Raw genomic sequence first — 25,063 nt, 5'->3', positions numbered from 1 at the left:
AATTTGGGTAACTCTTAGTTAGGGTAGGGCATGAAAGTTACGTTTGTTTTGTCTTGGAAACCTCGCTTTTTTAATTTGGAGATAATAAAATTTCTGAAAAGTTTTGAAATCTTTTTCTGTCCTTCGTGATTAATGTGGAGAATAATACTTCGCCACACAAAAAAAAAAAAACAGATCTGGATTTAATTTTCTAATGGATTATTAAAATGATTGATTTTATCCAAGTTTCCCGATTAGTAGAGCAAATAAAAAAACAAAAACAAATGGCCACGACCACAAAAAGCAACCGAAACCCCAGAAGGGGAGGGATCGTCAACGGCGACACCATAAATGATACAAACCAACGCGGACAAGGGACTCCACCACCACCACCAACTTCCCCTCAAAATTTCTGTCTTCATTCTTTCTCCGCACTCAGCTTACCATTTGTAAATTACAAAATTGCAATTGGATTACCCGCCCGCCTCTTATCCTGATATCGAAATGTAGCCTTTTAATTTTTAGTGTATTATAATTTTTCTACGGCTACATTCAATGCAAATGAAAATTTTGCGCTGCCGTTACCGATACCCAAAAAAAATGGAAGAAAGAACAATTACTCCTACAAATATTGAAAAGCTGGAAAGATTTGAATACTCGAACACTTTGCAGGAGTTATAATAATAATAAATAATACTCCTCTTCCTTTCTCTTTAATTTTAATTTTTAAACCGTGTTCTCTATTACATTCATCACCTTCACTCGGCCTCGTTTTGCCATTTCGAATTACTCTGCACAAAGGTCCTCAATACGCTGTCGTTTTCTTGTAGAAACAACCTTGTTTTGTCTTTAAATAAGGCTCATTGAAATAACCGGAGATTTTCAGCTGATACAAGTTTTTAGATAATCATTTTCGCTGTTGATTACACTACCATGAAGCATATGTTGAACCGGAAAATTTTTTTTTTAGGCTTTGATTTTACTACCGCAACAGAGCACGAATTTTCAGTAGAACTTGGCTCTTTTTTTTTTTTTTTTTTTTGTTGGTTTCCCTCCTGGTGTAGAATCGTCGATACTGAGAGTTTCAAGCGGAGTATTATTCTTAGCTGAATGGTGTCAAAAGATGCCAAGCATTAGAGCTCCAGCTGCCAAGAGGACGACGACTCTCACGGTTTGCTTATTTATCTGCTTTGGTCTTTGCCATTTTTAACCGGAATTGCGGTTCACCATTTTTAGTCTGCTGAATTATTGAATTTCTGTATGGTTGTGTGTAATATAGGTAGCTGTGAAATGTCGGCCATTGACAGAAAGAGATCGTGGCCGAAATATAATTAGAGTTCATAACGATAAGGTATATTCGTTTTACTGCTCTATGATTTTGTGCTTACTTTCTGCTCAGATTTTGCGGAATTAATCAGATTATAGTTTGGTGGAATGTTAGGGAATTTCAGTTTCTAGTTTAACTTCTTGTTTGAGTAATTCAGTCTATGTCATGTACTTTTATTTTAAGTAATGCGCCGTAATGAAAACTATGGAAATTTTAGGAAGTACTTGTTTTGGATCCTGACCTATCAAAGGACTATCTGGATCGCATACAGAATAGAACTAAAGAACGCAGATATAATTTTGATTACGTCTTCGGCCCTATCTCAACGAATTTGGTATGTCTTCTCTAATTTCTATGTAGCTTTCAATTATTTTGTGGTATAACATAGCCCTCTGATAAAATTTGAAAGGCATTAGAAAGCTCAAATATGCAATATTTAAATTTCTTTTCCTCTGCATAATATAGTCTTTGCATTATTTTAGGACGTATACCAAAGAAGCATACATTCTACAATAGCAGGGGTGATTCAAGGTCTGAATGCAACTGTATTTGCTTATGGTTCAACAGGAAGGTACATAATAAAAGCATTGCAAGTAGCCAGTGAGTGGAGCTTACCAGACACGTTTGCACTTTGAGAAATATCAAGATAGATTGATAGCTTTCTTAAGCTCATGATTTTATTTGTCTTGCCTGTTTCTCTTTTGCTTTTGGTTTCAAATTTGTTAGTTTCGTGAGGGGAATTAAATGCATGTTAACACATGGTAAGGTATAGGTATACTAAAAACTTGCTGTGCATTTTCTGGTAGCCTAAGACATTCTGATCTCAAGGCCTTATGTATCACTGACAGAGGCCTCGTGAACATTTCAAACTTTTCCTCATAAGGATCAAAAAATTTTTCGCCCCAACTGCAGTAGTATCACTGCCTCTCTCTCATTTTATAACTGGCAGAAGAAATGGCAGTGACAAAATGCATGATACCAAAAGAGTAGTTTTAGTAATGCAAGAGTCTTGCAATTAGTTGTAGCCTACCTTTGAAGGAATAATATATTAATTATTTATTTGGAGATGCCACATTGTCATTATCTTTTCCAGAGCAAAGTAGGTTTAAGACCTTAAACTTTGTCCTCTTCAATTCGCTCAGCTTCTCATCCTTCCCTCCCCTCCTTTGGTTCTTTATGTAATGGTACATATATTGTTGCCCTTCGTTCACCTGTATTTTGCAATCAAATGATTGGTAGGCAACATCTTCTCATATCATCACAAGAGGATCTTATCAGATTTTATTCTTTTTGGTTGTGTGATTAATATGCACCTTGTGAATTTTTTTCTTCATCTAATATGGTTTTTTCTTTCCAGCGGTAAAACATATACAATGGTAGGGACTCAAGATGACCCTGGACTTATGGTTCTCAGTCTTAAAACAATATTTGATCTTATAAAGAAAGATAATAGCTGCGATCAATTTGAAGTTACTTGTTCTTATCTTGAAGTTTACAATGAGGTAGAGTTCCCATGTGTAAAGAACAAAAGAAAAGATCTTCATTTTGACTTTTATGATTAATCATATTGGTCCATGTCTGACAATTAAAATGTACAGGTTATCTATGACTTGCTTGAAAGGTCATCAGGTCACCTGGAACTCAGAGAAGACCCAGAGCAAGGAATAATTGTTGCTGGCCTTAGATGCATCAAGGTTCATTTTTTCCTGGGGTAAAACTCAGGTCATAGTGTCATGCTAAATGCCAGCATTTATGACTGTCAGGATCTTTTTCAGAGTATTCGATATATTTACTGCTTTAAGTGTTGAGTATAAACTATGCATTTATGCATGTGTGAGATACGCTCATGTATGTCTATAAGAAGTGTATGTTCAAAGTATAAAACTGTATCATTAAGCTGGTCTATTGGACAAAGGGTATCAGCACTCTATTTCACTTCAGTTACTCATTAGCTCTTATGACTTCCACTTTCTTAATTTGGCTTAGTCAACCATGCCAGTTGTTTCCAATTTTGATTTTTGTAATGGGTTGTCACTCACGCCAAGTATAACATTCAGCTAGAGCTAAGGACATAATAAAATAGTCTTAGTACTCGCCTTATCCGTGTACTTGTGGATTGTCAAGAGCAGAAATATTCACGAGCAGCTGTACGCTTTTATCCTTAAAGTCAGAGTTTTCAATTTAGGATGCAGCTTCATGTTCTGCTCTGTTCTTATGCTTATACTTTTTCTTGTTTTTCCAATTCTTTGCTCGATTTGGACTCTTAAGACAGTAGGCCCAATAAATGTTTCAGTTTGATACCTCACACGTTAACATGCTACTGATTTTACATTTCCTTTTTGAATTTTGCAAACCTAGCTAGTAGAATTCCCTATAGTTCTTGATATGTCTTGGTATGTCTGGGGATCATGGCCTTATAATTACATTGACTAGAACTACCGCAAGTCTTGAGGAGTAACCATCCTTTTGCTATTGAATCTGATGTTATGTGGTTTCTGTTAGTCTTTTGCACATATAAATATTGGATTCATCTACTTTGTACAATAGGACAACTCACAGGCCTTAACAACCTTGTAATTTCTGTGTGTGTGTGTGTAATTTCCTAAGTTTCTTCTTTGTCATTTCCAGGTAAACTCAGCTGATAAGATTCTAGAACTTTTGAATTTGGGGAACAGTAGAAGAAAAACTGAAAGCACTGAAGCTAATGAAACTTCATCCAGGTTAGCAATATATTCTTCTTGTGCATCTAGTTGAATTAAGTTGCTGCAGTCTGTTAACTGGTGGCATGTTATGGTGTTCTTGACTGGAACCAAGACTTTTGTATTTTCTGAGTAATAGATATATGGTTAACTGTACTTTAGCCCAGGCCTTTTATGGCCATAAGAAAGCTTCACTTTGATGGGGTTTTTAGGGGTTTCAAGCATGAAGAACGCTCTTTAATTCTGGGATTATGGCTGAATTGGTTGACTCTTCTTAAACCCTGTAGCGTCCAGATTTCTGAGTGCCAAATTTCTCTCTCCGTTTCTACTGAGAAACTTGGGTCCAGCTATTCTTCGTTTTGGGTGATTATCGCAAAGGTTTTATCAGCAGTAATTGAGAACAAAGATTCCATTTAAGCCCATTAATTTTCCTCTAATTTTTGTTATTCCTTTAACTATATACCAACATTTTTTAAAATAAACATTTCTCTAGTTTAAGTAATTCTGGGAAATTAACACTTCCACTAGTATGTGAACCGGGCATTGTCTGGTATAGTGAAGCATAAAATCTCAATTATGTAGTGGAGAGTCTTGTGTCACCTGTTATTTCACTTATTTGAGTAGAATATGTTTCATCTGAGTTTTCTGTCGAACTAATTTTAGCTTTCAATGGCCAGATCACATGCAGTTTTGGGGATAAATGTGACAAGGAAACAGAGTAAGAAGTATCCCAATCAGGTCATTAGGGGAAAACTTTCCCTTGTCGATCTTGCTGGCAGGTTTGGTTCCTTCTGTTTGTTTGCACTTTAGGTATCCTGCTCTACTCAAAGGTGTTAATTACTTATCATTGCAAACTTTTTTATGCAGTGAACGAGCATCTGAAACAAATAGTGGAGGCAAAAAGTTGAGAGATGGTGCCAATATTAATCGATCTCTTCTTGCACTAGCAAACTGCATAAATGCCCTTGGCAAGCAACAGAAAAAGGGTCTAGCTTATGTTCCTTATAGAAACAGGTATGCTTTCAGTTGTCATGGACTCATGGTTCTATGGTTTCTCTTGTTCTTATATCTAACAGTAAATCCTTTCCAGCAAATTGACACGGATTCTTAAAGATGGTCTGAGCGGTAATTCCCAAACAATAATGATTGCTACAGTATCACCAGCCGATAGTCAGTATCACCACACAGTTAATACGTTAAAGTATGCTGACCGAGCAAAAGAAATCCGGACACACATCCAGGTGAGACTCGTATATATGTTCACATTTGTTTTGAGGAAAATTAAGATGGGGTATTTAAATCTCATTGCATCAAGAAATTCTTGTGGCATGAGGAGATGACAGAATCTATCTTCTTGTTTTGGTGAACTTAAATAGAATACCCTTTGATTATGGATTCATATTTGAACTTACTGATGATTGACCACAAATATCTTGGCAATGATCCATCAAATGGTCAGAGTGCTAAGCTTTATTGCTGGTGATCTTAAGGATTGGAGAATCATATGAAAAACCTGTAAGGGTGTGCTGCTGAGCTGTCAAAGAGTCACTTCCCTAATAAATTTGATGATTTTTCACAAAAGATTCACTTTAAGAACTATTGCTGAATGTTAGTGGTATCTCCAAACCGCATAAGAAGCCCTTATCAGGCATGCAAATTGAATCTTTTTCATAAAAGTGATTCCAAGGAAATAAAATTACATTCAGAGATTGTATGTTGTGTTCCAGAAAGCAAGTTGCGGTTTTGGGTCCTCATGTTGTCCTATATCTTTTTGAATACCATAATTGCATGGTATCTTTCTTTCTCCAAAACATGCTATGACAATGCTTTAATTTCTTGAAGGTTTCATCATGTTTATTGTGCTCTTTCCTCATTCCTTGTCTAATGGTATCCTGAATGCTTAATCAATTGATGCAATTTCTAACCATGGTCATAGATTTGATAATCTGTCCATACCCATGTCAGAAAAATATCGGCACCATAAATACACACGTGTCAGACTACCAAAGGATGATCGACACTCTACAGGTAACCTGCTTGATATACCAACATGAAAGTATTATGTCAGGTATTAACACTTCCATGTACAATGAAATATCTGCAGAATGAAGTGAGCCAGTTGAGAAAGGAGTTATCAGAAAAAGAATCTCAACTGAGTGCTAAGCCTGCTGAGAAATCTGTGGATGATGAAATGTCATGGTTGGATGGGTTGAGCCAAGAAACCAGTGAAAATGTTCAGGAAAGGATAAACTTGCAGAAGGCTCTATTTGAACTGGAGGAAACTAACCTTCATAACCGCACTGAACTCCAACAACTTGATGACGCTATTGCAAAACAGCAGGTAGAAAAAAGTGAGAGTTTATTTTACACTCAAAAACATTTTCCAAAACAAGTAGGTGAACCTTGTCAACGAAAATCCCCTCTTCTGTCATTCTGGGAGGATGAATTCCAAACCTCCTGCGGATACAAAGGCATCTGAAGTCCAGATTAACTGTTGATATTAGACATATATGCCAGAAAATCATGTCCAAATGAGTTCCTATTTGCATCACAGGAAATTGAAAAAGATGGAGCAGTTGTGCAGGCTTTGAGACAGAGGCGGCAAGTGATTCTTGACAATATCCGTGACAATGATGAACTTGGTGTCCATTACCAGATGGTGACCATACATAGCTGTTTTTGTAAATTGGTTCCTTCTATTGTGGCTTTCTTATTTTAACAAGTCTTTATCCTGCAGGAAATTGAAGCAAATGAGAAGCGCAGGCATCAGCTACAAGAAATGATTGAAGATGCAATCAGCAACAATGGCAACAAAACCTATTTGCGAGTTCTGAGTCAATACAGACTCCTGGTATTACATCATACATGCATCATTTAGCTTCTGTATCACAACATAAAATGTTAGAAACATTTTCCTTCTTCATAAATTAGACTTAGTAGCTTCTGTTATTTGAGTATTTGTCGAGCTGGTACCTTTCTTCAAGCATGCTTAATGGGTTTGCCCTTTTTGTATTTCTCCAACTTCGCTTATTGGTTGGCACAAGTTGGTTGGGAATTTTGAATGCTGGATAGCCAATGATTGTTAGGGCTTTTTCTGGGCCTGGGAACTTGTTTGCTGCACCTAACAATCCTTGAATTGTGATATGTAAAGGGAATTGCAAACACTGAGCTCCAGTTTGAAATGGCTATGAGAGATCAAATTATTTGCAGCCAGAGGGAAGCACAGAGGAATATGTGGAATCTGCTGCTGAGTTTGGGACTTGATGAGAAGCAGTTATTGGAGCTTACCGAGAAACAAGGGATTACAATTGAAGACTATATGCCAACGCCTCAAGTTGGAGTAAGATACTATCAGCCTTCATTAGATATGGGATGTGGAAGATACTCACCTTCATCTTGTTCCACGAATAATAAGTTGCACACTAGAGCACCCTGTGGTTTTCCACAACACCAAAACTTGAGTGTCAGGTCACTTTCCAAGGACAACTGGACAGCGCCTGGTACATATTGCGGAGAGGAGCATCATAGTTCATATTATTACATGTCTCTCAATCACTCACCGGCAGCATACATGAGGATTAGTAGTCAGCACTGGTTTGGAAATGGGCCTAACTCACAGTACTGCACCCCTGATAGATCTCCTCTTTATTTGCGTAACTCATTCCCACAGATGAGAACCATGGTCTCGCCTTACAGCAATAGTAGGCAGGAGCAGGAGCAGGTATCTATCAATTAATCACCAACCTGAAATGACACAAGTTATGTCCTTTAGATAGTTTGCGTTTTTTTTTTAATACCATTCCTTTCTTATTTTTGTAACTGCATGTAGTTGCTATTGAATCTTTCGCAGGATATATGGACAAACTCTATCAGTCAACAAAATCAAGCAACTCTGGGAGTGGGAATGCATACTAGTCAGGACACCCAGGGAAGAACCAATATGACTTGTGCTAGCGACATGTATAATGTGTTTAGAAATAGGCCATTTGAGAATATTCCTGCCGGTCCTCAACTTGTTTCTGCAAAAGCCAATTCCTCTAATCCACCAGAGACATCACAGCTACCTTCTTTTGTTACTTCGAGAAAAAGTTCATTTAGTCCCTGACTGTTGATTCTTATCTCTCCAAAGTTCAAAAAACTTTATGCCGACTGCCTAATCTCTTAGCCTCCTCTTCATGTCTTTGCGCCCGAGGATTGTACATAATTTTGACTATACTAGGAGTTAGGACCATCGAGAGATGATTGTAGCCAAGGGCAAACAGCCGAGTCCTTATTCTGTCCCTTTTCTTGTCCCCTGCGATTCATATCATTCTTTTACCTTCTCTCTGTTTCAGAATGTTTCCTGAACTACGTAGGCTCGTGATTTTGAATGGGATTTAATTGTACATATATGTGGCAGAGGGTAGTAGTAGCAGCAGCCCCTGAATTATCTGTAATGGAGCAGCGGTAAAGGCACTCCTTCAAACTTCCATCAGAAAACGGAGAAATCTAGAGGCTGGTTTCTTCTAGCGTAGAATTTTTGACAAACATTGTTGCAAAGCTCGAAGAATATTTTGCCACTCGAGTTGCAGCTTCAATTTTTATGGGCTACTTCCCTTACAGATTTCATATGTACAATGCATTTGATTGTGCGCCTGAAGGCGTCATTATTAGCATTAGTTACAAATCATCACAACAAACTATTACTACTACTTATTTTGCTATTGAATCAGTAACATGAACGGGAATGCTAGTGTTTGTGTTTAGACAGAAATCATTTTTAAAAAAATATTTATTTGCATCACAAACACATTTTTTAATACAATCTTTATCTTTCTATTCACTATTTTATTTCATATATATCTCGTAAAAAGTCCTACAATAATTATTCTGATAATATTTTAAATAATCTCCTATCCAAAAACATTTACTGAATCACTCGTTTTTCATGTTTTGATTATTTGGATTAATCTGTTTTCTTTTATCGCAACATATCAATAAAGGTTTTATCACAATATTTTCTCACATTCTAAAGTGGTGAAGATATTGATTTGACCCATCAGCGGTACCAACTATGTCGCCGCCAGAAGGAGAACCATATTTCTTCTAAAGAGTCTCCTAATTCTTCCAAACCAACTAGAAAGATATTATTATTATTATTATTTCGATAATAAATAGTCTAAATGATTGATTTTGAACAATAGATGTCTTTCACATCTAGTTAGAACAATAAGTAATTCCCTTTAAATGGCAATTCCAAAAAAATTCTTCATTAAAGAAGTGTATTTTTCATCAAAAAAACGTATTCGTAAAATATTTGAAAAACAAAGATATTGGACAGTTTTAAAAGTTTTTTCCTTAAGAAAATCTCTTTCTACTGGGAATTCAAAAAGTTTTTTTTGTTCAACAAACAAATAAATAAGTAATAAAAGTTTGGAATAATCGGAATACACTCAAAAATCGATCCATTTTCAATTTTCTATGAAATAGAAAATTTTCATCATCTCTTGAGTTGATGTAATCAATATGAGATGGAATTAAATTCATTCTTTTAGTTTTAAAAATAAGAATTTTTTGGTTACTGAATTATTCCAAAAATCCTAGTACTTTTTATTGACAAAAAAATAAAAATTTTGTTGACAAATGAATAAATACAAGGTAAAAGGTTTACCTTTCTTTTTCTCATTTTCAAGATAGGGAGGTTTATTCTGTCATTAAGGTAGAGAATTGAATCAAGAATTCTCTATCTTCATTATCAATTGAATCACTGTTCGCGACCTAAGAAAGAATTGATTACATTTTTTATAGGAATAAATAGACTACAAAATTGACTAGAGTTCTTTTTGTTTCATTTCACCCTTCGTTTTTATTTATTCTTTTAGTTTCCTTTTCCTATTTTTATTGAAAAGTATTCAAGTTATGTGAACTATCAATGCTTACTGCTTAGTTTCTCTTGGACTCCAAGCCAGAAAGGATGAACGCGAGTTGATACACTAATTCCTCATCCGCAAATCAGCCCTTCTCATGGGTTATTTTGTCTTCAAGTTCTAGTGGATGGTACAAAACTACTTGAATAAAAAATCTTCTTCCATCTAGGGATGCTCGTTTCTTCAATATTGGACCATCCATTGCAGTCATATCAACTTTACTAAATTATCTAGCAATTCCTTGTTGTTATTGACTTGTTCTAGTTAGCCTTACTATTGGTGTTTTTTTTTATGGATTGCCATTTCAAGTATTACTTTCACTAGAAAAGCACTTGCCATTCATTGGTTATTAGCGGCATCTCGAAAACATTCAAGTCGAAATATGGCTTTCAAATTAAGTTTCATATTAGTGGATGCTGCCAAAGGGAGTGGCGATGCCATACACAAAAAGAAAGAGACTCAAAAAACGACAGAGACAAATAGAGCTTTTGCACATTTTCGTTAATCTATGAACAAAATCTATATATCTCGATAAAAAAAAATCAAGAGAAAAAGAAAGAATCAGAATATGTAATGTTATGCCAATACCTAATCGAAGGGTGACTACAGTGCCAATAAAAAAGACAGTTGTCACTACTGGACAACCAAATGGATTTTGAAATTTATTAACATTCTCTAAAAAATATACTGTTAATAATCCGCAGGTATTGGAACCATTAAAAGAGTACTCAACAATTTATTTGGTACTGTACTAAGTATTTGAAATACGAAAAAGAAATACCATTCTGGTAATAATTCCAAGGGAGTTGCGAATGAATCTGCCGGTTCACCAACCATTGATAGTTCTAGAACCGCTAAACCTACGTTACATAAAATAGTACCTACAATTACTATTGAAAAAATATATAAAAGATCGTTGAGCCATGCGAGCTCTTCATAATAATTATGACAGTTATTATTACTACCATGAGTTTGGGACAATTGGTAAGCAGGTTATTGAAATAGCTGATAAGCAGGTTGCTGATGCCAATGACGGGTTGCTAATGCTAATGGTAGGTTGCTAAGGTCACAAGTTCAACTCACTTTGAAAAGTTCTGAACCTAACCTCCACTTTCGAGTAAGAGCCGAACTTTACGGCATTCTCCGAGTCAAATTCAGTTTTCTTATACTATATAAGACTGAGTTTTGGTCAAAAAGAGTTTTAAATTTTAACCGCATGGGTAGGGGTATTTTGAAAATGTGAAATAATGTGTTGCTTTTTTAAAGTTTTTTGTACAATTCATGGCAGCACGTGTTTGGATATGTTTACAGAGATGCCCTCATGTTGTACATTTAAAGTTTGTATTGTAAGTAGAGTACAATTTATGGTGAATTCTTTTGTCATACATTTCCAAAAATGGGGTTGTGTCTTTTTATGGGTATTTTGGGAATGTATGATTATTTTGGTTATTTTTTATCGGTGGGTACAAGTGATAATAGCCTTTGTGTGGCTATAATTAGCTAAACGTCCTTAGTCTCTAATTAAATTGGGGAGAATGTGATTTAGTAGGTAATTAGTGAAAGGAATTAATGAGGGAAGGGTATTTTGGAAATGCGAGTTTGTTGTATTGCTCTTTTTAACAGTTGGTACAACTCATAATAACTTTTGTCTTGGTGTAATTACATAAAGGTGGTGAGTTGCAAATTAAAGGTTGGAGAACATGATGGTTTGATGTAACTTATTAGACTTCTCGACTGGCTAAATTCCATTCATTGCATGGGTTTATTGCAAATGATTTATTAGACACAATCATTAGGGATAATTGGCAGAAATTGGCTAGATAGGCGTTACTATTCAAATTCTGCTGCTTCAACTTCATGTATTTGGCTTAAGATCTTTAACGTTTCCAACCATTCTAAGACCAGGATGGTTAAGAAAAAATTAATGCTAATTATTGAAAAATTTAAAGTATCAAGTGTTAGACATCTGTTCATCCTCTTTTCTCAGTTTTTGGGTTTGCTCAATAAAGGTATTATTGTTTGCAACCATTTTTCATCCATTTGAAGACAAATCATAACAATCAATTGACTTTTAATTTTTTGAATTGTATTTTTTTGCGTTGCTTGTATTTGTGGTAGAAACAGGATTCATAGGAAGAGTGTTACATACTTACATCTCCTAATCAGAATCTCCAAGCCAATGTATGTTGAAGCGGTATTTTTTACATTGAAATTTGTCATAATTTGTAAATAACTTGTGATATATGTATAACTGCTTTCTATGCACATGTTAATATATTTAATTAGGTCATACTAATGAATTAACAATGTCAGCCTCATGTGTGTGAGGAAAAGTTTTGTAGGGAATATTTGGAATAAGGTAATCCAAATTTTATCCTTTCTGCTGAATCTTTTAAATTCTTTTGATATACATGTAGTTAGTTCTGAAATTGATTTTGGTGTGAGTGTATACTTAGTGATACTAATTTAGTTTGGTGACAGAGCTCGTACATTTATGTATTTGGTTATATATATGATTGTCTGATTTTTGGGAATACTTGATTCATTTGGTGGGTAGTTTGACCTTTGTACTGCCGATTTGTTATGGTGATAAAGTTGAATCATCTATGTGATCATATGATAACTGATTTTGGTAGTTTGATCTTCTGTTATGAAACTTATGACTTGTCTTAAACTTATGTTTGATAATATGTTTATTTTCTCTTATATTTTGCTAAACTTATGGTAATTGAGTAGTCCACAGTGGTTGAATAGAATTCATTAAAGCTTTCATTCCTGACTTTCTTCACAAAGCATTAGAATTCAACCTAAATTTAGATACATACTTTATTAGTATTACACCACAAATTATGCCAGATAAATAGTTCCAAAATTCGATTGAAGTTGGAGTTGTTTTATCACCAATTGTCTGAAACTATATCAAATTTAGTACTACCAAAAAATTATACGGACAAATATATTCTTATATTTTGAAGATCCTTGTAAATACTTTATTACAATTTTACCAAAAACAAAGCTCCCAAAGTAGATAAAAATGTATCTTAATTTGTATAAGTTAATAACTTCAATTTCTAATAATTTGTAAAATCTTTGCCTACTTAATTTATTAGCTGTTGCACCAAATGAAATGATTGTTAGATGTTATCATACAGTAGCATTTGACAAATTTGACTAAAACTCATTCTTATATAGTATAAGGACATCTGGATATTTTTGAACTGAGAGATTATTTTGCAATCGTTAGTGCATTGGGTACAACTTATATAAGCATATGTATTGGTGTAATTTACTGAAATGGTGTCTTATTGCAATTAAAATAAAGAGACTTGCAACTATTCATTCAATTATGTGAAATAACTCATAATAATACCAATGCATGAGTTTCTATGTCTGAATCATGTCTTTGAAACAGCTTCCACACCAACAATATACCACTATTTACATCTCAATTAAACAGCAAAAAACATAGGTATGTTGATGATTTAATGTCTAAGTATCGATTATGGTTGTTCCGATGTTTCCTCTTTCACATTCTTCCGTTTGTTCCCTTTTCGGCTTCTAGGATTAGGTTTAATGCCCTCTAAACTACTCCATTATCCATGTATTTCCTTCTACTCATATTAAGTAGGATTCGGTTAATACGCATTATTATCTACAATAATTTTATTAATATTACTTAATATGCGTTGTTATCCTACTGTTATCTTTATTCACATGCTCACCTTGCAACAATATGGATGATATGTACTGATAGGTTCTTGATCAAAAATAACTTCTTGATTAATATGGAAATAATATTCACTTCAACGACTAAAAAATTTTCTTTAATCACAGATATTGAATACCCGCACGATGCACGGGCACTTCCCTCTTACTAAAGGCAAGGATACCGAGTGCTAAAAAGCATAAAATAAAATAAAAGTTATTACTACTAGAATAAAATTGAATTTTGGTCAATCCCTATTCCCCCAAGGTTCAGATTCCCAGAAGTTTTGTCCGAGTACAAATTCAAGTCGATCACACAACATTATATTGCGAGACTTCTCAGCAAGCAATCTCCATAGCTTTTGCTTTTGGCTCATTGCGTGGTCTCAGGCTGGCCGAGCCTCCGGGAATCCCGCTTGCCGCACGAGTTACCGGTGAGTCTCAGGCTTGGAGCTCAAATCCTGGTCATTAGATTTCCTCACTCAATCACTTAATGCCACATCCATACTACGGGCAAGTCTCATTCCTTAAACCCCTTCTAAACACCAACTCCGGCCAGAAATCCTTCTCCAGTTTCACCCAGCACCACCCATAAAAACAAGGGGCAGAAGAAGATTTAGTTTTTGGGAGCATGGCTTCAGCAGCAACAGAACCAGCAGAAGCCTTCAAGCCCTACAAGCTAAAACATAACCTAAGTGGCCACAAAAGAGCCATCTCCAGCGTCAAATTCTCCGATGACGGCCGACTCCTAGCCTCTGCCTCCGCCGACAAAACCGCCTGCACCTGGTCTCCTTCCGACGGCTCCCTCCTCCAAGAATACCAAGGTCACGACCAAGGAATCTCCGACCTCGCCTTTTCCTCCGACGCCCGGTACCTCGCCACCGCCTCTGACGACAAAACCGTCCGCCTCTGGGACGTTGCCACCGGAAGCCTAGTCAAAACCCTCTCTGGCCATACCAATTACGTCTTTTGCGTCAACTTTAATCCTCAGTCCAACATGCTTGTTTCCGGGTCGTTCGACGAAACTGTTCGGGCATGGGATGTTAAGTCGGGGAAGTGCTTGAAGGTTTTGCCGGCGCATTCAGACCCTGTGACGGCGGTTCATTTTAACAGGGATGGGACGCTGATTGTATCTAGTAGTTATGATGGATTGTGTAGGATTTGGGATGCTTCAACTGGGCATTGTATGAAGACTCTGATTGATGATGAGAATCCACCTGTGAGCTTTGTGAGATTTTCGCCCAATGGAAAGTTTATCCTCGTTGGAACTTTGGACAATACCTTTGTAAGTGCTCTGTGTTTCTTTTTTATTTTTTTTGCCCTTCCTTCTTTTTCCTCTCTTTTCTTATGTTGCATTGCTGGTGTCTTTTAAGTGCAAGATTGGATTTTAAAGTTTCTGAGCATAATAGTCTGTTGTGACGATTTTTTTGGTGCATCAGTTCTTCAATTGGTTGTTATTGCGTTTGTTAATTTCTTCGGACTTGTTATGGATGAACTTGTTGTTATAAGAGGTATTTGAGAAGTTCATCACGGGCTTCAAGTTCATTCTAGTAGTCGTAAAGCGAGAAAATTTGTAATGCTGGCCATTTGTAAATGTAGTAGCATGGTAATAAAACTGATTGTGCTCTGTTGTTAACCTGAGCAGAGACCTAGTCTGTGTTTTGATGAAATCCTTCATGTAAAATGCAGGGGAGATTGCAATGCAATCTTCTTGGAGTAGAATACCAAACATTGCCTTAGTTTGGATAAGTGACGGTGGTACAAGCAAATTCAAGCCTTGTGATTATATGTCTTGGGCTGAGTTTCTAAAGTCTTCAGTTCAAGGCATGCATGACGCCAAAAAAAGCGTCAAAAATATACTGAACCTAAATATTGTGGCACATACTAAATATAATCCAATGCCCACTTCTTGATTACGCGTGGTGCAGCAGGCTGATTTTTGACATGTTTGAATGTACTAAAACGAGTGCAAAGGAAATAAGAGGTGCTTATCTTATGATCAATCATAATTGATAGATTATGAGGTAGAGACACAGACATTTTGTGCTAGTACTTTTTAGCATATTCAATCTCATTCACTTTGTGCTAATACTGCTTTTCTGATTTCCTTCTGCTGGCTACTATCCTTGGCTGCTCTTTAGAGTCAGCATGGTTACAACAATCCAAAATGTCACTTGGTGTGTACAACACATAATTCAGACTGTGGATATGAGACTGCATCATGGTGAATGTTGCATTTTCGCGAGTGTTGGATTTTTGTGGTTGTCAAATATGATGATCTTTTATCGCAAGCTTTGTGCACTGCCTTTCTGCATTTGATCATATATTATCATCTAGGGGGCACAGGCTTGAACACCTCTGGGTACTTTCTGCCAGGGAATAAATTTCTTTCCGAGATTTATTAGAATGGTATAGTTCCATTTAATGCATGGTGCCACACTATATGCTGTTTCTGGTAATTTGCGGAGTCCCGTTCCCACTGTTTCATACTGACATAAGTGCAACGGTGTAGTTTTTGGGGCTTGGGTTCAAGAAATGCTGAACTGTTATCATACTACGCAGATGTTTTGAATTTTGGGGATTATTTTGCATGTATGTAAAACATTTTGGTGTGGTTGCAGCGGCTTTGGAACTTCTCAACTGGAAAATATCTGAAAACCTACACAGGCCATGTCAATTCAAAGTATTGCATCTCTGCTACATTTTCGGTGACAAATGGCAAGTACATTGTAAGCGGTTCAGAGGATAATTCTATCTACTTATGGGAGCTTCAGTCAAGGAAGATTGTTCAAAAACTGGAAGGTCATACTGATACTGTCGTATCTGTATCATGTCACCCAACCGAAAACATGATAGCATCTGGTGCTCTCGGAGAGGACAAGACAGTCAAAATCTGGACTCAGGAGGACTGAGTTTGTGAACAGCATAGGGGATTTAGTAACATTGACAAGTCCTCTCTCCTGGTCGTGAAATTTGACTTCCCAGTTGGCGAAGATGGATTGCTCGTGGCAAGGATCTCTGATTTTTTGTAGATGCAGGTAGTTATTCAAGATAGTCTATTGTAGCCTTAGTGTTTGTTTTCTGCTCATGCGTAATTTAGTGTGAGGGGAAAGTGTCGTTCTTCTGGGAGCTGAATGGACAAACTGGTTGATTCATCTGAACGACAGTGTTCTATTTCCCCCGTTCACTGTGCATCTTGTGTTAACAAAACGGGGGGGGGGGGGGGGGGGTGAATTGTTTCATCATCTAGACCCTCTGGTGGTTGTCGGTACATGAAGTTAGACATTGAGATGTGTATGTTGCTGACGAATGTTTTCTCTGATGAACTGAGATTTGAGATTGCAACTTTGGATGTTGCTATCATTTTTGTAAGCAACCTTTGTTATGTGAATCTCTCAACTTGAACTTAAAATATATAAAATAAAAAAAAAAGAAAAAGAAAGAACTGGTCTTGGATTCTTGGATTCTACACGGCAAGTAGTGTATAGAATTGTGGGTAACAATAGTGAATCCTTTTGAGAAAGTAGTATTAGAGACATCCTTGAATGCCATTGAAATGCAGGCATCTCCTTTGCACTTAATATATTAAGCACTTCTTAATTTGCAGATAAGATTTCAAGTGAAAATTTTTTATTGAATTTTGTGAATTGCTTGTTCATATCACACCCCTTACACATATGGTACACTCTTGTACATGCTCTCCCACAAAGCATGTATTTGTTCTCAGCACAGATAGACGTATTAAGTACTATCTCTTAATTGTTCAATTATTTTTTCTCACACATGAATTTTCTTTTTTTTTTTTCCAAATATACAAATGAGGACAATTTTTTTTTTAGGGGGGGGGGGGGAGGGAAGTATATAATATTTGTGCAATATTTAATTCAGTGCTATAATTCAATTTAGTTGTGCTATAATTCAGTAGTATGTTCTATTCACCAGTTGATATATATTCTAGAAGATTTTCAATAATATGATGCGTCATTTCCCAAGACGTGCTCCATCAGTTGAACGCCAGCTTTGGTGATCTCACCAGAATAGCATATGTGATCTCAAGCCGTCATACTCGCTCAATCCCTGCGCAAACGTTGCTATTCTGGTAGCAGTAGTACTTTCCAACCACTCAAGTTTTTCCGTTGAAGACTCGGAGCAAACGTCACAATCCCTAAGCGCTGCTATTCTGGTACCACTTTCTGACATCCAATCCACAGCAAGTTTTCCCACTAGAGACTCGCGCCAAACATTTCACAATTCCGGAATAGAAAAGATGAGGAAGGAGGTGGTGGCGGCGGCAGTAACTGTAACAACTGCAGCTGCTGCTGTTGCTGCGATGGTGTTAGTGAGGCACTGGAAGCGCCAAAACGAGCGAAGTTGGAGGCATGCAAAGCGCATTTTGCGAAAGTTTGCGAGGGAGAGTGCTACTCCAGTCACCGAACTTTGGCTTGTGGCTAATGACTTGGCGGTTGACATGCAAACCGGCCTTATTTCTGAACAATCCAAACTTGGCATGTTTCCTTTCTACTCCGGTTCACTTCCCACTGGGTAATTTACACTGCTCCAAATGATCAATCTCCTCTGTTTCCAAAATTTTGATTTTAGACGCTATAGTAAATAATCACACCATTGTGTAAATTACATACATATATATATACACGTATATTGTGGCAGTGATGAGAAAGGGGTATACTATGGAATAAACCTTCGCGGTGATAATTTCTTGATTCTAAGAGCGCAGCTTGGAGGGAAGAATGAAATTTTATCTGAATTCCAGAGGGAGGAGGTTCAAATTCCTTTCCGTGTAATTTCTGCCGATTCCAAGGCAAGTACTAGCAGTAGTTTTCATTTCTCAATTATGTAAGTGCTTAAACCTCAGGTTGTGGACATGGCAACTCTAGAACATAAAGTGAAAAAGAAAATGGTGGCAGTGATTAGTAGCAATAAATAAATACCGTCTTACCCAAATGCCTGTCGTCTTCACTTTCAAATTAAACAACTCAAAAGGCCTATGCTTGTTGATTTTCTCGAACATTGCTTGAGGGAGGAGTAGTACAAAAGTCAAAAGTCATTCGCTTTCCATTGTTTAATTGTGTGGAAGAAATATTTAAGGGATAATATTTCAACTTAATAGAATGAATCTTCCATAAAGGCATCAGGCAAGGTTTTGTCGAATGTTTTTCATCAGCTAATCTCTACTCAAGTCCACTTGTTCATGCAGGAATTATTTGATCTAATTGCCTTGGAGCTTTCAAAATTTGTTTCTCTTCATGAAGACCTTACAGGAAAGACAAAACTAGAGAAGCTTAAACTAGGATTTACAATATCGCCTCCGGTTGACCAAGCCGCAGCCTCCTCGTGCAGAGGCATCGATTGGAGGAGGTTAACAGATGACACAGTTAAGTCTGCTCCTTGATTTGAAGCTTTCCCGGTTAACATGTTGCATATGTTGGGAACTATTAGTGAAAGTCGCCGTGAAAATCTTGTAAATTTACCCTTCCTAGAAAACCTGCTTTATCGCAATAGAACTAATTTAGAAATTATGGCTCGCCAAAAAAGAAACTACTGTGTAGTATTCAAAATTTACAGTGAAAATGACACATTGATGTAAGAGCTTACCTTTCAGAGTCTGCGAGTGATAAGAGGATCTAGATCCTTAATCTAATTATTGAGGTTCCACTGAAATGGCTTCCATGATTTCACTTATTTATACATGATTTGCAGAGGAGTGTGAGGATTGCCACAATTTGATTCCCATGAAAGGATTTCATGAATTTTTGTAGATTCCTCAGACTCCATTGTGTAGTAATCTTGTTCAGAACAAATTCATCAGGTCAGGACACAGATGATGACTGAAATTAATGTGGCTTTGCTGAAGCATGGTGTGGAAATGCAAGTTTCTGCTATGGTAAGATCCTCAATTTGGTGGTTAGTTGTAACTGGGATTCTGTAATTTTTGTGCAAGTAAACCCCAAGTTTGAGGAGAGTGTAGCGTCTCCAAGCTAGGAATTGACTCAAATAGCTTGGCGATTTCCCAGGTGGATGAAGTCATTGGCTGTTTGGCTGGGGCAAGGTACTACAGTAGAGAAAGTGTCGCTGCACTTAGTTTAGGGATGGCCGTTAATGCTGCTTATATAGAATCAGTACAAGAAGTTCAAAAGTTGCAGGGCCAATTATCCAACTCCGGAGAAATGGTTGTGCTGTCATATGTTGTATAAGCACATATTCAGATTATATAGGCATCATATCATTTAAGTTGTTGACGTGCTTATTATAACTCTGCAGGCTATTAGTGTGAATTGGGGAAATTTTAGTTCCATTCACCTTCCAATGACAGAGTTTGATGCTTCCTTAGATTCTGAAAGCACAAATCCTGGTAGCGGGGTAGGGAACTTGGATATCAGGTGTCTGAATTCGCATTCTAAGTCATACGAATCCCTTCCTGAATCCTGTTTTGTTTTGTCTCAGATATTTGAAAAGCTTATTTCAGGGATGTATTTAGGAGAGATTGTTAGAAAAGTCCTACTGAAGATGGCGCAAGAAGCAGCTTTATTTGGAGATAACCTCCCAATCAAGCTCACCATCCCATACTTGTTGAGGTAAATGGAAGTCAATATTTTGTGATATTATATAAGTTCGGTAGCAATTCCAGAACTGAGATGCATTCCTTCCTTCATGTCAATTAAGCAGAAAACCAGACACTTGGAGTTGGTATGACATTAATGGTTTTGTAAATTTACCCGTACAGTTCAGGAAAGAAACTACGCTTAAACTTTGACGTTGAGCAGGATCAAATTTTTTTTCCCTATGATGTCATAATTATTTGAAGCAATCGAAATTGATGCAGAGGTGGGGTTATGAATTGAAGGAATGTAGTAGGAGAATCAATATATTTTTCTTTTTTTTTTTTTTTTTGGGTGGAAACTGGAAAGGAAGAGAGTTCACGGTAGACCATTTGATTATTAGACTACAAGCCATTTCTATGCACTCGTTCATGGAATTATTCTTTCATCTGTATTGCATAAGTCTTGTGCTTTGACAGGTCACATGATGTGGCTATTATGCACCAGGACACATCAGAGGATTATGAAATGGTTGATGAAAAACTAAAGGAAATATTCGAGGTAACTTTAACCATCTTCTCATGTAGAAATTTGCTAACTCTGTTTTTATGACCACTGACAACACTTTTTCCGGACATAATCAAAATTCAGAAGCACACTTTGCCGGTCCACAATAGAGAGTAGTATTTGTCTGCGAATTTAGTTACCATGTCATATGCATAATTGCACTAGTCGCTGTATCTTTCACCTTCTGCCCATCAGTCCACAAGCAATTGGTGCTTATCATTGTCATCCAAACTGGTTAAAACTTGCATCCTGATTACACAAACAAAACTGCTGGTCTGCACAAGCACAGTGGCTCTTAGTAACGCACCACCAATCTATCCCAGATATCCAGCACTACACCAGTGGTGAGAGAAATCGTTGCAGAGGTCTGTGACATAGTTGCAGAGCGCGGAGCTCGTCTTGTGGGAGCTGGAATAATGGGGATTGTCAAAAAACTCGGAAGAATTGCTAACAAGAAGAGCGTAATTACGGTTGAAGGTGGACTGTATGAGCATTATCGCATCTTTAGAAACTATCTGCATAGCAGTGTTTGGGAGATGCTGGGGAGTGACCTCTCTGACAATGTGATTATAGAGCATTCTCACGGAGGTTCAGGAGCTGGGGCTCTCTTTATTGCTGCTTCACAGACGCGAGATGCAGATTCCTAGGCACACCATTTTGAACCCTGTTCCTGTTGCCCTTAATAATATATTATTGTAATCTGATATTGAGATTGTGGAATTTTAGTTCATTCATCCCCGTTTGTTAAGACTTTTTTTTTTTTTACGACTCAGACCAAGCAACAGAGAGTCAGCAGCCAAAAAAAAAAGGTGGCCGCTAAAAGTGCAACGTTTAATTTGGATCAACTTGGCCGTGTCGTTAGAATTGGGCTCGTCCGATTCTGTATCATTGGTCTTGTCCATACCTAAGCTATGGCTAAGAAGGCACCAAACTCTCATGATTCGATCAAATTCCAACAGAGTATCTGGAGCTCCAATCAATTGCAGATGGACTTCAAATTGGGTTACTCCTAAGTCTCCTCGAGAATGGATTTCAATTCCAAGAACGAACCATGAAAAATTTCGGAGTTCTTCCGGCCCACGCGAGTGGCGAAGTAAAACAGAAAGCAAAGAAACTCAAAGGCCTTTAGCTTGAAGCCTTGAAACATTGATTTATATCCAGTTTCCTTGTCAGCACGTGACATTCTCTTGCGCGAAAGTTTTTGTTTTCTTGTGGGTAAAAAATAAGAGGACATGTTAGTAGTAGTAAATAATAATAGAGCGAGCATTGTATCTGCCTATCTTGCAGCAGTGTGTGTCGAAGATTCTGCACAAAACTGCTATCAAATCAAACACGCAAAGTAAGCCAGAGTTTGAAAAGGACTTGAGAGGTGCAAACACAATACAGTAAACAACATCGTCTCATTCATTGTCTTCTATTTCTTCTGCAATCACAATACAGTAGTTTTATGTTCATTTAACTGGCAAGAAGATGAAATAGCCCCCCCTCCCCCCCCCCCCCCCCCCCCCACCCACAAAAGAAGGGGAAAAAAGAAAAGAAAAGAAAAAAGTAGTACTCCATTCAGCAGCCTTTTTGCAGAAATACCCATAAAAAAATGAAGCAGCGAAGATGGAAAATGGTCAGAGTAATAACCTGAAATGATGACTAGCCGTGACGACCAACCAACAAACATTAGATTCTTCTTTTTGAAATCGCCCAAATGCGTCCAAAGAAAGCTTGGGCCTTTTGTTTCGGCCGGGGAAAGATAAGACAAAGACCACACATTAGCCCGCGACCATTTAGCTGTTGCAAGTGAAATTGTTTCCACCCCCCCAATCCTTACCCGTAACATAAATGCTTGGACCAGAAAAATCAAAAATCGTCTCTTTTTTTTTTTTTTTTTTTTGGTTATAGTGACGTGGAGTACAATTACTTGTTTATTGCTTACTGCACATCTTATTATCAGTTGTAATAATCGTTTCAAATTTATTGTGGATTTTATCAACGCTTATTAATTAGCTTAATTTATTCAAAAGCCAGAATTAATAAGTCGCTGTGGTTTTCTAAAGAGGACTCGCCAAAAGTTATTCAAGCATAAGTAGTACTGTATTTTAAACTGGAATTTGGAGTTTAAACTTGGTACATAACTGCCTATCTTCTGCAAGTGGTGGCTAAGACGAGAGACTCGTTGAGAGTGAAGGAAGGAAAAAGTGGTGATTAATTATGTGAGACGCTTCTCCTAAAGTTAACAACCAATAATTGAAGCTACACTAGAAAATAATTTTAACTAGTGTTCAAAATTTATGCGGTCACGTCCTCTCAATTTATTTTGCATGCTTGTCTCTCGCAGCATAAGAGAGCAAACTAAGAATAGCATAATAATGCCTATTAGTTTGTAACATTTTGTAAACCAGGCAGATAATGAAAAGCGAATATATAGTTACTACAAATAACGTTTTTTTTTTTTACGCGATACATGTGAGATAAAAAGATGATTGAAAAACGCGTTGATTACATGTAAACAAATAAAATCATGCAAATAATAATTTAAAATCATAACTAATACTGCTATTAGCAATTAATCTCTATCGCGTATCGCGCTTCGCGCTGTCAAGTGGGAGGACTGCAGCGAGAACTTGGAGCGCCGACTTCCTCAATCATGCACTAAAATCATTATCCATCAAACGAACAAAACAAAATGTCACGACATTATCAATTAGTTAATACTTAAAACTAGCTTCTTGTTTATTATATATATATATATATATTTTTTTTTTTTTTTTTTTGGGGGGGTGGGGCGTGGTTGGTGGTGGGGGGCTGAGAATATTACTGTATCGCTAGCTTCAACATGTGGTTTTATGTAAAATTGCTTTCATCTCGTCGTATGCCGCAGTAAATTCTTCATCTCAGGATACTCCGAATTCTCTTGCAAGTCTTTTGAGTGAGGGCTGCACCCCACAGTAAATATCTTCGTAATGGGCTGCATGCCCTCCACCGCTCCACGCCACAGCACAGGGGAAAAAGAAAAAAAAAATTTCATTTTGAGAGTCAGACTCAAATCAAAGATGAACTTCCAAGTATGCACTTAATTTGCCTGAGGAGTTTAACTCTGGGAGAGCAAGTGATCGGCCGTGAACAACTTTTACTGTTAATGTAATTGGATGAAATATGATGGTTGCACGTTGAAATCACATTTAGAAATTCAAGATTCACTAATTAAGTTTATAAATTTTTTTTTTTAAGAAAAATGCTTGATGAGTTCATCACATTGGTCACTCGCAACATAGATAGAGAAAGAAAGAACAAACAAACATTTTGAATTTAAAGGAGTTTCAACACTTTACCAAACCTACATCTACTCCTAACTACTATTCCACAGTACCCCGAACGATTGCAACAACAAAAAAAAATTAGTGCCTTGAGAAAATGCATGCAGGAAATTTGTGCTAGCAACCAATAAAAAAATGAAATGCGCCTGTTGGAATCAAGAAGCATGGCAAAACTCATGCCTCGAATTTGATTCTTTTTTTTTTTTTTTTTCTCTCCAGCTACGTATATCTCATGCGCGCCTGAGATGTCCAATCTTTAATTATGCAGTTGCACAAGACTGATTGCCAATGCCCATTACTCTATGGTCAAACGGAATGGACTTTGATAGATTCTCGTATGGATCTTTAAACGTCCCTTCCCCCTTCGGCCCTTCCCCTCTTCTCCCCCAAACAAAAAAAAACATATATATATATATATATATAGAGAGAGAGAGAGAGTGTGTGTGTGAATTGAAAGAAAAAGAATCCCATTTTGCGAATCAATAATGTCTATGAAAAGGGTCCTGTCCTGAGGACCTGAGTGCCAATTCGTTCCACTTCTTTTCAAGTAAAGCTCTGTGGCATTCAAACTCTGTCACCAGCTGAGTATTCAACGTTGTTGTGTCTTGTGTGAGAAAAACTCCTTTCACATCTTCATTTTTGCACGGTTTTTTCTTAGATATTACTTACTATAGTAGACATTTTTTCGCTCTTCCCCACCCCCCACAACAGCTTTTGTTAGTATTGCCTTTTTTTTTTTTCTTTTCAATAACTTAACAGTAATCATCAGCTAACGAGCTTCCAGATAGGCGTCCGCATGAAGCTCCTACTAATCACATCCAAAGAACGACACATGCAATACAAATGAGAAAACGACTTGCACTAATATAAATTATAAGATAGAAGCTTGGCGTCATTAGCAATTTCGGTTTATGGCAAATGGACAAATGCAAATAACAAAATCCGCATATTACAGCTTATTATGCTAACACTAAGGCTCAGGGACTTTTGTATTATTGTATGCATTGCATTGGTA

General features: G+C 36.9%; 3 protein-coding genes across 5 annotated transcripts; all 3 read left to right on the top strand.

The window, feature by feature from the left end:
• Positions 1-241: 241 nt before the first annotated feature.
• LOC113700099 (kinesin-like protein KIN-8B) lies at positions 242-8,663 on the top strand. 2 transcript variants are annotated; one of them, XM_027220556.2, is made up of 16 exons: positions 246-1,150; positions 1,259-1,330; positions 1,524-1,640; positions 1,789-1,877; positions 2,664-2,808; positions 2,905-3,000; positions 3,935-4,026; positions 4,683-4,784; positions 4,873-5,019; positions 5,096-5,246; positions 5,971-6,033; positions 6,110-6,346; positions 6,560-6,664; positions 6,743-6,856; positions 7,157-7,726; positions 7,856-8,663. In XM_027220556.2, the coding sequence occupies exons 1-16, from the start codon at positions 1,103-1,105 to the stop codon at positions 8,108-8,110; spliced, it is 2,403 nt and encodes an 800-aa protein (XP_027076357.1). In that variant the 5' UTR covers positions 246-1,102; the 3' UTR covers positions 8,111-8,663. The 2 variants fall into 2 exon arrangements, with proteins under 2 accessions (XP_071913424.1, XP_027076357.1); XM_072057323.1 differs by lacking the exon at positions 5,971-6,033 and having other exon boundaries at positions 242-1,150.
• A 5,199-nt stretch (positions 8,664-13,862) lies between these two features.
• On the top strand, positions 13,863-17,882 carry LOC113699982 (uncharacterized). 2 transcript variants are annotated; one of them, XR_011817687.1, is made up of 3 exons: positions 13,863-14,901; positions 16,238-16,654; positions 17,610-17,882. XR_011817687.1 is itself a non-coding variant. In XM_027220363.2 (2 exons), the coding sequence occupies exons 1-2, from the start codon at positions 14,248-14,250 to the stop codon at positions 16,526-16,528; spliced, it is 945 nt and encodes a 314-aa protein (XP_027076164.2). In that variant the 5' UTR covers positions 13,863-14,247; the 3' UTR covers positions 16,529-17,007. The 2 variants fall into 2 exon arrangements, 1 of the variants encoding a protein (XP_027076164.2); XM_027220363.2 differs by lacking the exon at positions 17,610-17,882 and having other exon boundaries at positions 16,238-17,007.
• On the top strand, positions 16,523-21,488 carry LOC113699981 (probable hexokinase-like 2 protein). Its single transcript, XM_027220362.2, has 10 exons — positions 16,523-16,654; positions 17,653-18,158; positions 18,285-18,435; positions 18,832-19,008; positions 19,444-19,518; positions 19,649-19,804; positions 19,896-19,994; positions 20,079-20,209; positions 20,653-20,734; positions 21,064-21,488. The coding sequence occupies exons 1-10, from the start codon at positions 16,649-16,651 to the stop codon at positions 21,385-21,387; spliced, it is 1,707 nt and encodes a 568-aa protein (XP_027076163.1). The 5' UTR covers positions 16,523-16,648; the 3' UTR covers positions 21,388-21,488.
• The last annotated feature ends 3,575 nt before the right edge of the window (positions 21,489-25,063 follow it).

The sequence above is a fragment of the Coffea arabica genome, chromosome 7c (genome assembly GCF_036785885.1).
Source record: "Coffea arabica cultivar ET-39 chromosome 7c, Coffea Arabica ET-39 HiFi, whole genome shotgun sequence".
In the NCBI taxonomy this organism is placed as follows: Eukaryota; Viridiplantae; Streptophyta; class Magnoliopsida; order Gentianales; family Rubiaceae; genus Coffea; species Coffea arabica.
Note: the sequence above shows the minus strand (reverse complement) of the source record. Positions and strands in the feature narration are given on the sequence as shown.